The sequence below is a fragment of the Echiichthys vipera genome (assembly GCF_963691815.1).
Source record: "Echiichthys vipera genome assembly, chromosome: 10".
NCBI lineage: Eukaryota > Metazoa > Chordata > Actinopteri > Perciformes > Trachinidae > Echiichthys > Echiichthys vipera.
In genome coordinates this window covers 15,844,151-15,858,094 of record NC_139835.1, presented here as the reverse complement: position 1 = coordinate 15,858,094, position 13,944 = coordinate 15,844,151, and the positions used below count along the sequence as shown (strand labels likewise).

Sequence of the window (13,944 nt, the reverse complement as noted above, 5' to 3'; positions counted from 1 at the left end):
TGAGGCTGTGTGTAACTTTGACACAGATGAATTACAACAGTCTGACCTTTAGAATGTTCTCATTAAAAGCCAGTTTCTTTGATCTTTTAGCCACAGAGACAAATAAAATGTCTTGTGACCCAAGCAATACATGAAAAGTCAGCAAGCATCATTGGTAATCTGTAAACATGGGCGAACAACCAGCAGTGTCACATATCGCACTCACTTTTCAGTATCATCTTTGACTCATTTGTGCATCTGTTATAAAAACGCAATCAAAATAGTTTACAAAAAGGAACATGTTTATTAGTGTGATGATTACATAAACATTAAAACAATCTCCCATTTAACACGTTTATTATAAAAACATACATAAAGCCTCAATTTGGGATTATTTCAGAAAATAGTTTTTTTTTATTCTGAATGAGTGATTGAAAAATAATCTCTACACACATTTTACATGTCCATCTTGCACCAATCATTCCTCCTCAGGTGGATATCATTACGGAAGCAGTAGCACATGTATTGTGTTTGTATATCATATGTATTCAGCCAGAATTTGATGATCCATCATATGTGTAGTCAAAGATTTCCACTATTTTGACAGTATTTTCCATAAACACTGACCTGAGGCATGCTTGGACCTCATGTCTATTATTTAGTGCCGTAACTTAACATCAGAGAAAAGGGTGAGGCTCACTGACAGTAGGCAGAGAGGGTCAAACTATTTTTTTTTTTTTTTTGTCCTTCCTCTGCAGTACAAAACCCAATCTTTTGTATTAAGGCAATAAAGCTTGACAGAAAAGTTCTGTAAGTGTGTTGCTTTTAACAACACTTATGGTTGCACTTAGTAGATCAGGTACTTTGTGCGGGTGCCATGTTTCAGTCCATGAAAAAAAAGCCTTCATTAAGCAGTTCAAGAAAAAGAGGCTCTATTGTAAGCAAAGCTCTGTGAGGCCTTCATGACTGTATTCTGCTCACGGCTTTTGGCACAAAACAAAACCAAAAAAAATCTCCATCAATTGCCAAAACTACCCCAAGCTTGTCAACCCCTCTCCTTTGCTCCTCACATGTGATCTGTATTATACAGACCAGTACTTGGTCATGCACACTTTTGGTCAGCTATTGATCAATAACATCATAAAGACTGACTTCAACAGAAGTGTATCAAACGTATTTCAGCAAAGAGGACAAGAAAGTGACTTTTTAGTGACTTCCTAAAGTGTGGTCCATGTTCCCTTTCCTTACAATCTAATTACTTGTTTACAATTGATCTCTGCATGATATTTTTATAGACTAGAAATATGGTGGAATAGTGGTGGAAGTGTTCTTCTGCTAATTATTCCTGGCAACAATTTTCAGACCGATTCTCCAACATCTGCCCTGTTACTCCAATGCACTCTTCTGCTACATTTGGGAGGCCTGGGGAAGTATCGATGCTCTTGTAGAGAGATAATTACATTTTTTGCAGACTTTAGCATAGTTGACAGACTAATTAGCAAAGTAGTCAATAGTATAATCTGTAAAAGTCAAACAAAGAAAGGCACAAAAACAGTTGTTATTTCAACTTTTCTAAGGCAAGTATCTGACTGAAATGTCCAGGTTATCATGACTGATGTTTTCTTATTTTCAGGGTGAGAGATTGGTCAAGAGAATCGTAACAACCAAAATACACTGCATAGCCATTCCCAATGTGTCCCCATAATGCATTATTAGTGCATGATTTTCCTCTTTGACCTGCTGTCAGCTGTGCAACGAAGGAGGAAAAAATATTGGACATATGGATTATACGGTATGAAAGGTACACCAGCAGAATGCCAAGAGAATTGTACCGTTAAGACACTTGGAATTACAAAGCATGGATGCAATAAATGACTCTGACTTGGAAACGTTAGTGTGTGTGTGTGTGAGAGAGAGAGAGAGAGAGAGAGAGAGAGAGAGAGAGAGAGAGAGAGAGAGAGAGAGAGAGAGAGAGAGAGAGAGAGAGAGAGAGAGAGAGAGAGAGAGAGAGAGAGAGAGAGAGAGAGAGAGAGAGAGAGAGAGAGAGAGAGAAAGAGAGAGAGAGATACAAAGAGAGAGAGAGAAAGAGAGATACAAAGAGAGAGGGACATAGTCATTCAGTGTAGCAAACAAAGTGAGGGCAGTATGTGGGCTCCCGTGGTCCATCTCCATGAGACTGCAGTTTGATTGGCTGATGACAGTCCTACTCTTAACAATCCGATTAATTATTGTCTTGATGCAAGAGAGTGAACGAGCTGGAAATTGGCTCACATTTTGTTGAAACACTCCTTCGCGTTGGACCACACTTGGATTCCCTGAGACAGTGATGGAGTGACAGAAAACAAGGGAGTGATTTTGAGAGAAAAGACAGAAAAAAAACATCTTTAAGAAAAACAGATGGGGGGGGGGGCAGAACTGCTTTTTTAAAATAGGTAATTATATAAGAACAAAAGCACAATCACACTGTGGAAAAGAGCTCCCTACCTTCTTACACATGCTGATCTGCATAATTGCATAGCTGATTAGTGCTTCACGCAAATCTTTGTCCTTCTGTTCCTTAAAGCGTTCAATGTCTTCCCAGGCTGTTCGCACAAACTCTCTGAAGACACAATCACAAACAAAGACACATGATCATGGTCAGTCCTTTTGTATGGAAGTGTGTGTGTTTGTTTGTTTGTTTGTTTGTTTGTTTGTTTGTTTGTTTGTGTGTGTGTGTGTGTGTGTGTGTGTGTGTGTGTGTGTGTGTGTGTGTGTGTGTGTGTGTGTGTGTGTGTGTGTGTGTGTGTGTGTGTGTGTGTGTGTGTGTGAGGGTATTTTCAGAGTGAGGGGAACAGACATCTAGGTGAAAGAGTAGAATACATTTTGAAAGAATATTTAGAAAAAGGTGGAGGATTATATGACTTATGTTGAGCTTACGCGCACTCTGTGTTCTTCTCCTTGAGCATTTCCTCTCCCTCCTGGATGCTCTGCTCCAGGGCTGCCAACTTGCTCTCCCTCTGCTCCTGGCTCTCTTGTCCAAACAGTTTACTGGTCATCCCCTTCAGAGAAAAGACACGTACTGTCTGCAAACAAACACAAACAAAAACATATTAATTGACTATGGAAGTTTTCATTAAATTGGATCACAAAAATGTTTTAAATACAGGCCTAAATCTGTTCATTTGCACAATTTTGACAATTGACTTGTGTGTGTGTATACAACTTTTGCATGTGCACAGAATGTGTAGGAGAACGTTTGTTTGTTTATTAGATCCCCATTAGCTAATGTACTGAAACAGTAGCTACTCTTCCTGGGGACTACATTCATATTTTAACAATACTTCATTAACAGAAAATACATCAATACATATCCGTAACATTGATACTCACAGTAAAACTCAATACACAACGCAACAAGTAAAAGACTCAAAAACCAACACCAACTCAAAGCCTGTCTAATACGTATAATAGCACTATGTAATAATTTCATATTTTACATAACTTAGAGAGAAAGTCAGAGATAATAAGCAAGTGTGTGTGTGTGTGTGTGTGTGTGTGCATGTGTGTGTTACCCCAGTAGCCAGCTCTTCTTTCTGTTGTTTCTTATTGACGAGGTCCTGAGCTGCCATCTCCAATTCATACTGGATCAACTCATGTTTCCTACATACTGACCTTAATTCACAAACACACGCAAAAAGACAGACATATAAACACCAGCAAAATACTCAAAACCGCCTCTGTAGTAATTTCCTCTGAAGTAGGCGTCTCCAGGACCATATTTTGCCATGACACGCATGCACAGTGAAAACAATACCAGCATTGCTGTCGATGATGGTACTAAAGTAAGATAGCTGATCTCCATCCAATCAAGGAGCTCTAACATCAGTGCATGTTGACAGCTACAGGTCTGCATTAGTTTCTCTGCTGAAAGACAATTTAAATAAGCTATAAGGTATTTGCATTAGCGCTGCCACATGTTGCTTTGTTTTGAATAGAAATATATAGAACAATGACAACATGAGGTGGAGGCACAACAAGTGGGTGATGTACTTTTATAACAGCTCTAAAACCTGGTCTACTACCACCCACATTACCTCTGCCAGACTTCACCAATACCCTAAACCAGAAGGATGTATATCCTTCATTTGTTTATTAAATTAATAATGACTGTTACTACAATAATGATTATTTTCATGATCAGTCACCTGCAGATTATTTTCATGATTCATCAATAAAAAAAACAACATTATTTGGCCTGGTATAGAAATGTCCCTCTTTTAAACATACAGAAACACTTACCTAACAGCATCAGTATAGAAAAGGTATTCTTTCAGTTGGTCTGCATAGTGTTCTTCTTCCTCCAGAATGTCATCTATTGAGGCAGCATACCTGTGCACATGTTGCATTCATGAGAAAACCACTATAAAGAGAATGTGTTTAAGTTAGTAGTTGTGTGTGAGAGGGTACACTGGTTGAAGTCCATCTTTAGTCTACTTACGTGTCCATGTGGTGGCCAGCACTCTGGAGTCCGTCTCCCATCTCTTTTTCAATGGCACTCCACTCACTGGAGACACACCAGTTCAGGCATTACTTAACTTGAATTCTCTCTCTGTTCAGTCCATAACATCTAAATAATTTTCTAGCTTGTGCCTGTGCTGGTGTATTGTGTGCTACCATTTGCTCTTACATGTACACAAAATTGTTGCGTTTTTATTTACAAATGTCCTCTGTATGTATAGTCTTTAGCTAAACATCTCAAACATACAAATTTAGGTTGGAAAAAAACAGAAACAAAAGAAAATGGTGAAGTGGTAATCTCAATCTTGCATCTACATGACTAAAGGAATTACCCTGCTAGGAATTACCCTGGCATCCCCTTTAAAGTAATCCGTAAGATTTTCATCCTGTTTATTGTCTGTTAAATTACTATCTATCAAAGAGTGAGTTAAAACAATGGTGATTGATCATATGACTCACTAATGAAAGCGCTTCTACTTGCCTAGATGTAAATAGGTCACCATGTTAGGACCTAATCACACTGTCCATTTGTCACGTGCCCACGGTGCCCACCGCTTCACAGCTAAAGTCTAGTTTGTTTGACCAGTGTGAGTGACAACTGTTCCGCACCCAGGCATGGTACACTTGCCAGCTATGTCCCAGTTGAGGGAGGTGGGCTTTTGTAAAGCAGGGATGCACATGTATGAACTGGAGCAAGCACATGTACGAGCAAGAGCACGAGCACAAGCAAGGGTGCACTGACAGTGGTCCTCATGTCTACTTATGTACGACTGTTCCCTGGCATGGACATTTAAAAAGATGCAACCTAACGGTTTGCGCTGGTCAGAGGTGCAGAGGTGGAGTGTTTACTGCAGTTTTGGTCAGATAACAATATTCAAAAAAAGTTAGACAAAACTAAATCTCCGAGGGGCAATGAACTACAAGCAAGAAGCCTTCAAGCTAAGGCTCGGATCATTTCAAGTAATGTGAGTGCCCTCTTTTAGGCCAAAACTATGATTTTATTCACGTAGAAATGCAATAACTGTAGAACAGGTGTGTCTCACCTAAAGACTCTGCCGTAGTTACCGTGGACCTTGTAAACACCATACAGCCTGTCTGCTACTTTCTAGAATAAAGACAATCAAATCATTATTACTTTATGGATGGTCAGAAAAAAAAAATCCAGAGTAATAAACGTAAACAGTGCTCAAAGAACAGGAGTTCACACAAGCTGACTGTTTTCTACTCGCTCGAGACAAAATGGCATGAGTTGAAGTACCGGCCATGTTACACAACAGTATGCAAAAAAATGTAAACTACTGGCCAAACCATTTAAATATTGGTGTGTGTGTGTGTGTGTGTGTGTGTGTGTGTGTGTGTGTGTGTGTGTTTTGTACATGTCAAAACTCACCGCCCGCACCCTCAGTAACTGAGAGACGACAGTGGTCAGTTCATCACTGTAGTGTTTCAGTGCTGTGAAGCGCCTGGAGAACACAACACATAAAACATGTTTAACTGCTCCCTGTGAAGGTTTTTCAAGATAATCTCTAATCGTTATACCTCTTATTACCTTTTTTTGCCACTGGAATAACTTATTTTTAATGAAGTCCACTCACGATAATTCAATAACTTTCATAATAATTCAGTAATGTGACTAAATCTTCTGCTTTGTATAAATCCTGGCAAATGCTTCACTGGAAAACCATGAAAAGTAAAGTTTTTCTGGCTCTTTTATACCTACTTGTCAGGGTTCTTGACTCTGAACATGGCACTCACAGACTTCAGTCTGGAGTCAACCTGGTGGGGAACAGAATGATACAAACATTAACGCGGTTTTATTTTACATTTGGTATACAGCAGGAATTATGAAGAGGTGCCAGAGGCTTAAAAAGGTTCAGCAAAAGAGAAACTTTTAATCAACTATCTAAGTAAAGTGTGAAGGAGATAGAGTACCACTAACTGTATACCTTGTCTTGGAAACCTGTCTCCAAAACCGCCTCCTTCCATCCTTTCTCCTGAGAATGAACACATGATACAGGAATGAAAATAGAACTTTCTATGCGAGTCACCAACATGACTCTGCAGAGGTACTCGGAAAGGCTGCTTTCTAAAACGTATAACTTTATTATAGAATATTTAACATTATAAGACATACAATTTATAAACACTGAGAAAATAAAGAATAAATAAACATCATGTATCAGTCAATTACTGACCATTTAAATAAAGAATAAATACAAATAAAATAATGGCCAAATAGTATCACTCAATTGTTGGCTATTTAAATAAATCATTTTTCAAAAAATAAGAAATAAAAAATGGTTTTGATAAAGACAGTTTGAAATCCCTGTTGGACTGTGAGTGTGTGAGAGTGAACATTTCTGTATATGTACAGTATGTCCGAAAAATCCAATGGGACGTTATGTGGAACATAGTACCAACGGTACCAATCTCGGAACCCATCGGTTATTTCTATCGGGCAGAAAATAGTCCATGGGTAAAGTTAATCCTCTTTTGCTCTCCACCCGGACTGTTTACCAGCATGCAACCAAGGCATGCCCAAATGAGATTTGTACATACTACTTCGACTGCAAACAAAAACCAGATTACTTCCACCTCCCAAATCTTGTCCCATTGCCTACAGATTTTCCATTCCTATGCAGAATCTGGTTTAGGTTCTATGAGTACTAACCTCGGTCAGAAAGCGGAAGAATATTTTGTCATTGGAAAGGACAGGATGTGATGCAACACGCAGGAGGAAGTTTTCCAGGCCGACTCTCCGTCGCTCAACAAAGTCTGGGTCGAGGTTGTCTGCTGACAGCTTGTGCCACACAAACTCCGCCTACGAGAGGCACAATCCAGGAAGTTCAAAAAAGAAAAGAAAAAGTGAATACCACCTCAAAAGGATGAGGGTGTATTATATACCATCTACATCTACTGAGAGCTAACTCTGAAAGAAAGACTAAATAAATTAGAAAAGTTCAGATGGAGTAGTTTTCATCTTAGTTATGCCCAGCTAATTCATTACATGTATTACAATTTATTTTTTTAAAGTAATTATTAGTCTCCTTCCGCATACAGTATTTGTCACTCACCCTTTTCTCTGGTAGTGGAGGGATGATGATGTAGGGGTAGGTGATCAGGAGGTATGTTCTGAGCAACTCAAACTCACTGTAGCGTCTCCACAAAGCGTCTGGTGTGGCAGGCGTACCCCCCTCTGGAACCGTTTCAGCTGGCCTGCAGACAGAAGAATGGGAATAAACAGTATTGTGTTATCAGGTGTCATCACAGAAGTGGTAAGACATGTGGACTTGTTTTAAGCAACTTGAGACAGAAGAAGCAAACATAACACCTTTGACCTCGACTTTCAAGTGGAGTGGCCTTCTGAGTAGGGGAGGGGGAAACCGATGTCATTGGGAGCATTGTGATTACCTTTTAAAAGATTCAGCACCTATGGGCAGATCTCCTTAATTGGAATTCAGAGAGCTCCCTAAGTTAAGTAATGAAGACAAATTATTTTTGAAGGGGGGGGAGGGGGGGGTTATGACAGGGTAGTGAAGTAAACAGTGCAGGCTAGTCTGTTCCTTGATCTTGTTTTGTTTAACAAGAACAAAAGGCTAATGTATCCTTTAGTTATCAAATCACAGTATCAGTTGCATTCAAATCTTATCAAATAATAACATACGCAGAGACTCACAGCCCTGTTTTGAGGTTGCCAAATTGCATCCCTTCAAGTGAGTATTGGACTTAATTACTTCAAGGACGTTGAAATTCCAATATGTAAGTGGAAGCAAACATGTCCTGTTTGCCTTTAATATTGACGTGATGAGTGAGCTGTCCCACTCCACTCTTCTTGTCACTACTGTTCTTTTCTACACCACGATATTAAGTCTCCACAGCACTGTGCCAGCGCTGGAGTATGGTTTGCTAATCATTGTGGGATAAGGGAAATAGACATTCTGGCCTGATAGCATTTATTTTAAAATAATCACATTGGCCTTTGCCAGCATTAGGCTCTGGATGCAGTGATGGTTATTCTTGCAAAATAGATAAGAGATATAGCGGAATAGGATGGCATGTGTGACGGGCCATATGAGAGACATGCCACCGTACATCCAGTAAACTGGACCACGATAAGGTTAAAGAAACTTAAAGTTGTTTATGGTGTATATAGATTTACTGCACAAAGTAGAAGGCTATTAAATGGCAGCAGAAAACCAGACACTCCAGTTTATGTCCTACCGTATTTCTATGAGGTAGACTGTGTAGGTTTCCTGCATGTTAACTGTGTTTTTCCCCGTTCTCTTCTCAGCCTCCGCCACATTTATCTCCATTTTTCTCAACAGAGCTGTTCCTCTTTCCACCATCTACACAGACAAGAGAAAATAGTGTGTGAGCATGAGAAAAAAAATCAATGGAAACGAGAGTAAAACATAAAAGAAATCTGGCGGCTGCGGCTAAGGAGGTAGAGCAGGTTCAATCCTTGGCTCCTCCAGTTTACATGTCAGTGATTCTTCGATCAGACCGTGATGGGTACCTCTGCCATTAGCAGATCATTTATCGTTCTTCATATTACTGTGTTTGAATTACAAGTTTTTTAATGTCTATATTTTGAAAAAACTACAATGTGCACTTCATAAATAATAGGTTTTTTTACATTTCACAATTTTTTGTTGATGTCAGATTATTTATAACATAACAATGATGAACGCTGGTTCCAGGGGCCCCCTGTGAATTTTTGCCCCAACAGACTCTATAATCGCCTCTGGCCATCAGTGTATGAATGTGTGCGTGAAGGGGTGAATGTAGCATGTAGTATTAGAAAGGCACTATATACATTCAAGTTCAATATATGAGAGAGCATCAGAAAAAATAATGTCCAGTCAACGGACAGTTGTATGCAGGATAAGAATGTGGTTCTCAGGAACTAGAACAAAAAAATTACATTATTTCATTACATTTCCACTCTGGTGGAAAAAAAAATAGAGTTATAAATATTACAGATAGATTGACAAGCAAACCAGGTGAACACAGAGGAACAGGCAGCTGTTTTGCTAGTGAACAGACTGTAACACTGTTTTGTTTTTTACACAGGGTTATTACAAGCATGTGCAAATCACAAGACAAGACGAGATAAGGCACTACTACCACCGCAGGCAAAAAAAAAATCATTCATGGGCTTTTGCTTTCTAACTAGAAACCACGGAGAAGACTCTTCCTAATTTCATCACACAAAATCTAAACTCATCTACCAGGACATCTGCAAGAGGGGATTGTAAAATTCCTCGTAAAAATAGTCGTTTTTGGCAGTCAGTCTTTTCTTATCGAGCAGCACATACTTGGATTACTATACCCACAGATCTAAGGAACATAACATCCTTGAAATCTTTTTCTAAATCTGTAAAACAATGGCTATTTGAAAATCAGACATGTTGCCATAATCAGTATTAATGTACTTTACTCTGTCCTTACTTGTAGTTCGTGCACTTATGCTCATTGTCTATGCCGATACTGTGTATACTCATTGTTTGTGCATGATGCCTTTGTTTGTGCTTAAATGCTAATTGTATTTAAATGTGCTATATGTTACACATTTTTATTTTTGTCTGTGTGCTGTCTTATCAGTTTTATCAATTGCTTCCATGTGTATGTTGTAACGAACACTTGTGTTGCTGTGATTTGTCATGCTCATGTGTTCTTGTGTATATGTCTTTTGTACTGCTTTCTCCTATATATATTTTTATTTATTTACATTATTTATATTTAATATTTTCGTAAATGTCTTCAACTTGCCAGAGACTGCAGATGAAAATGAGCCTGTATAGCTAAATCTGGCACATTTACATGTGTGACTCTGATGCTCTTGTTAATTAATGTGCGTTGTCCCTTTAAGAAAAAACAGTAAACTAAACTATGCTAAACGTTAGCGTTTAGACTGGCTAGCTATCAAGCTAACGTCAGGACTAAAGTTTACAGAGTAGCTTTGCACCGCTGTTGGCAAAAGCACTCTCGCTCACTTTGTACCTGTAATGTTTCTTCCTACTACTGCTCGCTACATTTAGCTTTGACGTCGGCCAACGGTCTAAACGTTGCAACAGCTCTTTTGAGGAGCTGAGTGGAAAAACCTCCGCTGCTTCATGTCACTGTAACTCCACCTAGCTAACATTAGGCCTGTTTGGGAAAGTTGTCACTACACACTCGAGTTTTCAACTCCCACAATAGTTTGTCTTAGAGAAAAAAGTAAAGTACGACCGTGTTTATAATGTTGTTTTCGGATTCTGCTGAAGTGATGTCGGTGTTACCGATCACAGCCACTTCTTCGTTACTTCCAGAGTCCGAGTCTGCCATCATCACACGGCTGCCGAGCTGCTGCTGTTGTCAGCTGAGCTGGCACAGTAGTTTCCTCAATTGTGCGCATGCGCATTTCAGACTGTGGCCAGTAATCAGCCAGTATGTCCATAGTATGAATAGGATTATTATTATCAATGGCCATTAGATCATAAATAGCTAAACAAATGAGAAAATAAAGACAACAACACGAAAATAATCATCATTGTAATGATTTTAACACTAATTATAATAATACATTATAAAATCAACAGAAGTAACATCAATATAATATCAGAATAATCTTGGTCTAATCATATAATAGAACAATGTGAAAATGCAACAGTGTAGTTCAATGTAAAAAACTCAGTGCAAGTAATCAGACCTTGAATTTGTACTGTAATTGCTCCAACTTTGCAAAGGACCATATAAAGTGTTAACATTTAAATTCAGCAAAACAAAACTGCAATTCCCTCGTGTTAATGTGCAGGTATTACAAAATACATGGGAACAGCCAACATAATTATGGTTCAAACTGGTGCACATTTAAAGGAGATCAATTGATGGTTTCTGAAAGTTTCCATGCAGCTGTGCTAAACTGTTGAACCCAATACCCTCCCTTGGCATCATTAGCAGCTTACTTTGATGCCTTCCTTTGACAAGGCTGACATCTACTGGTGGGATTTTGGTTTATTTCCTCTTTGCCACCAGATCCTTTGCATGTGTTCACATTGTTCGATTTCTTATTTTTGGCAAGTTAAATATTTGTGAAAAGCCCATTACCAGTTGATTCAGTTTGCAGAAACTCAAGTGTAAATGTTTCCCTACTGAAGGATTACAAATGAGTCCAAACAGGAAATATTATGACACTTGTGTTGAAAGATACCCATCCTAAACAGTGATCCTAAATCAATCCTTAAACATGTTGTTCAAGATTATGAGGTTTTGTCAAATCAAACACTATTTGGTATTACACTATAAATTTAAGATCTAACACAAATTCATTTTTTTAGGACTTGCTTTCATGGTGTTTGAAAACAAAGTATTGAAAATTGTCATACGTGGTGAATACCCTGGTGATATTATTTGGTCCCTCTGTCATTGGTTGTAAATGGTTTGGGTCCCCGATGTGAATGAGAGAGATGCGGTTTGCCTCAGGCTAGTAAACAGCACAGAAACACGGCCTTTTAGTTCCTGTGGTCACGCTGTTGTGCAGCGTTTAATGTTTAAAGAGAAGGGTGGAGCAGCATTTAGTAAGGAAGCATTTTATATAGATGCCACTGGGCATGGAGTGGGGTGCTGGAGTGTTGTGGGATGTGGGGTGGATGAAAAAGAGATACAAAGAAGGAGAAGCAAAAAGGGGAAATGGTTTGAAAGTGAGTTTAATGAATTAATGTAAAATGATCAATGATGCACCAGGTATGAGTGGAGGGATGGAGTGATGGTGGGATGCAGGTTCAGGCTGCAGTGTGTCAGGAAACCCAAAGCTCCGTACTGTGACCAGCTGTAGTCACAGCAACAGCATAGTTTCCATTCTTTCCTGCCACTGACCTCAAACCAGACATAACCACTTCCTGTCCGCACACACGGGGACACAAACACACATATACACACACACAAACACACACACACACACACACACACACACACACACCTCTAGCCCTATTTGGCTGACTATAATCGTCCATTTGACAACTTTTAGAACCCTCTGACCACCGTTCTTGAACACTAAGCTACAACAAGCTATGTACACTGTGTGTGTGTGTGTGTGTGTGGGTGTGTGTGTGTGTTTCTTCCTGCCTTTCCTATATTTGGAAGTTCTGACCTAAAGCTGCTGAGTGACTATAATTCATGTGTGTATTATACACACTGAGTCATGATATTAATCAGACTTCCTGGCGGGAAACTGTTGTTGATAATACGTGTTTATTTGTATATACCAAAAGGTAATTTAAAAAATAGCAAATACATTTCTATTACAAATGATTTAAAAAGATATACTATGCTTTATTAATGTATGGTTATTCAGCTATGTTGTTAAGAAGAATCTTTCAGTTTACTTGTTTATTTGACTATTATCAGTTGTCCATATAAATCACTCATTGCCTGTGTATGTCAGTTAGAGAAAAATGGTTAATGTGTTGACTGTTGAACAGCAGAGGGCAGCAAAAACCCAATATGAAAATCCAGTCCAATGTTCATGAACAACCTGTTCACAATCGGTATGCAGCAGTACATGATGAGGTTGAGCATATTTTAATATGAGTATGAATAAGTATGATCTTTTTCACTGTCCATACTTTGACTTGTCATAACAGGACACACACTGGTGTTAGTAATAAGATTAGCAATGTTTTATTCAAGTGTCCCTGTAAGCAAAGAAAGTGTGACACTTAGCCAGGATTTACAATACCAGGACCCTGAACCTGAACGCTTAAATGGAATTCAGCCACCATTCATTTTATCATTTGCACCTGTGCTTTTCCCACTGTGACATGTCAAAAATGTCTTCAGTGAAAAAGGCATACATTTTATTTTTATATATTATTATAGGGTTGACACAATTCAACAATAGGAGTAATGGTTGTCACACTATTGCACTTTTAACAGTCATGTTTAACATTAGCATGAAAGCATAAAATGAGCTGTGTATGAATATGAATGTGTGACAGTATATTCAACATATACTGGGTTTACTGGTCATATGCTATTCCAGAGTGGTGGACATTGCATTATTATTGAGTATAACTACAAGCGAGGATATGTATTTAGGATGTGTATTTTTTTCTCCAAGCCAATTTCTACAATATTTGTTTTAAACGAGAAATTGCATAAAATGTGCATCTTTATTAAGTTGGAGTTTGAGTCTCATTACTGTTGTTTGGCACCTTTCTGTCTTTGCATGTCTCAACGAGCAGTCGTCAGGGGCAAGTTCAAAACTAGACAACTTTCTTCATGCCTTCGCCTCCTCCTGCCATGTAAAGTTATGTGTGTTTTGATTTTTATCTGAATGTTTTGTTTAATTTTAAATAATTTCACCATTGCTTTAGATACACTCAAATATGTGTTTTTTCTGTCAGATATTTGGCTTTTAGAAAGTTTTGAAGTTGTACTTAACGTGCATGTTTATGTGTGTATTTTTGTGCATACAAGGCTCGTCAC

General features: G+C 38.6%; 1 protein-coding gene across 1 annotated transcript; it reads right to left on the bottom strand.

The window, feature by feature from the left end:
• Positions 1 to 260: 260 nt before the first annotated feature.
• Positions 261 to 10,845, bottom strand: LOC310952701 (sorting nexin-4-like). Its single transcript, XM_083921380.1, has 14 exons — positions 10,708 to 10,845; positions 8,698 to 8,822; positions 7,551 to 7,692; positions 7,148 to 7,297; positions 6,423 to 6,470; positions 6,197 to 6,252; positions 5,867 to 5,939; positions 5,520 to 5,581; positions 4,457 to 4,522; positions 4,258 to 4,347; positions 3,531 to 3,630; positions 2,896 to 3,041; positions 2,464 to 2,578; positions 261 to 2,294 (listed from the first exon to the last, which is right to left on the bottom strand). The coding sequence occupies exons 1-14, from the start codon at positions 10,804 to 10,806 to the stop codon at positions 2,247 to 2,249; spliced, it is 1,320 nt and encodes a 439-aa protein (XP_083777506.1). The 5' UTR covers positions 10,807 to 10,845; the 3' UTR covers positions 261 to 2,246.
• Positions 10,846 to 13,944: the final 3,099 nt, after the last annotated feature.

Excerpts from the sequence above, each read along its gene's own strand:
- LOC310952701 (XM_083921380.1), bottom strand. The coding sequence starts at position 10,806 with ATGATGGCAGACTCGGACTCTGGAAGTAACGAAGAAGTGGCTGTGATC. Across the intron at positions 6,471-7,147 it reads TCTTCCGCTTTCTGACCGAG|GAGAAAGGATGGAAGGAGGC; the intron begins GTTAGTACTCAT and ends GTTCATTCTCAG. Across the intron at positions 3,042-3,530 it reads AAGAAGAGCTGGCTACTGGG|ACAGTACGTGTCTTTTCTCT; the intron begins GTAACACACACA and ends GTTTGTTTGCAG.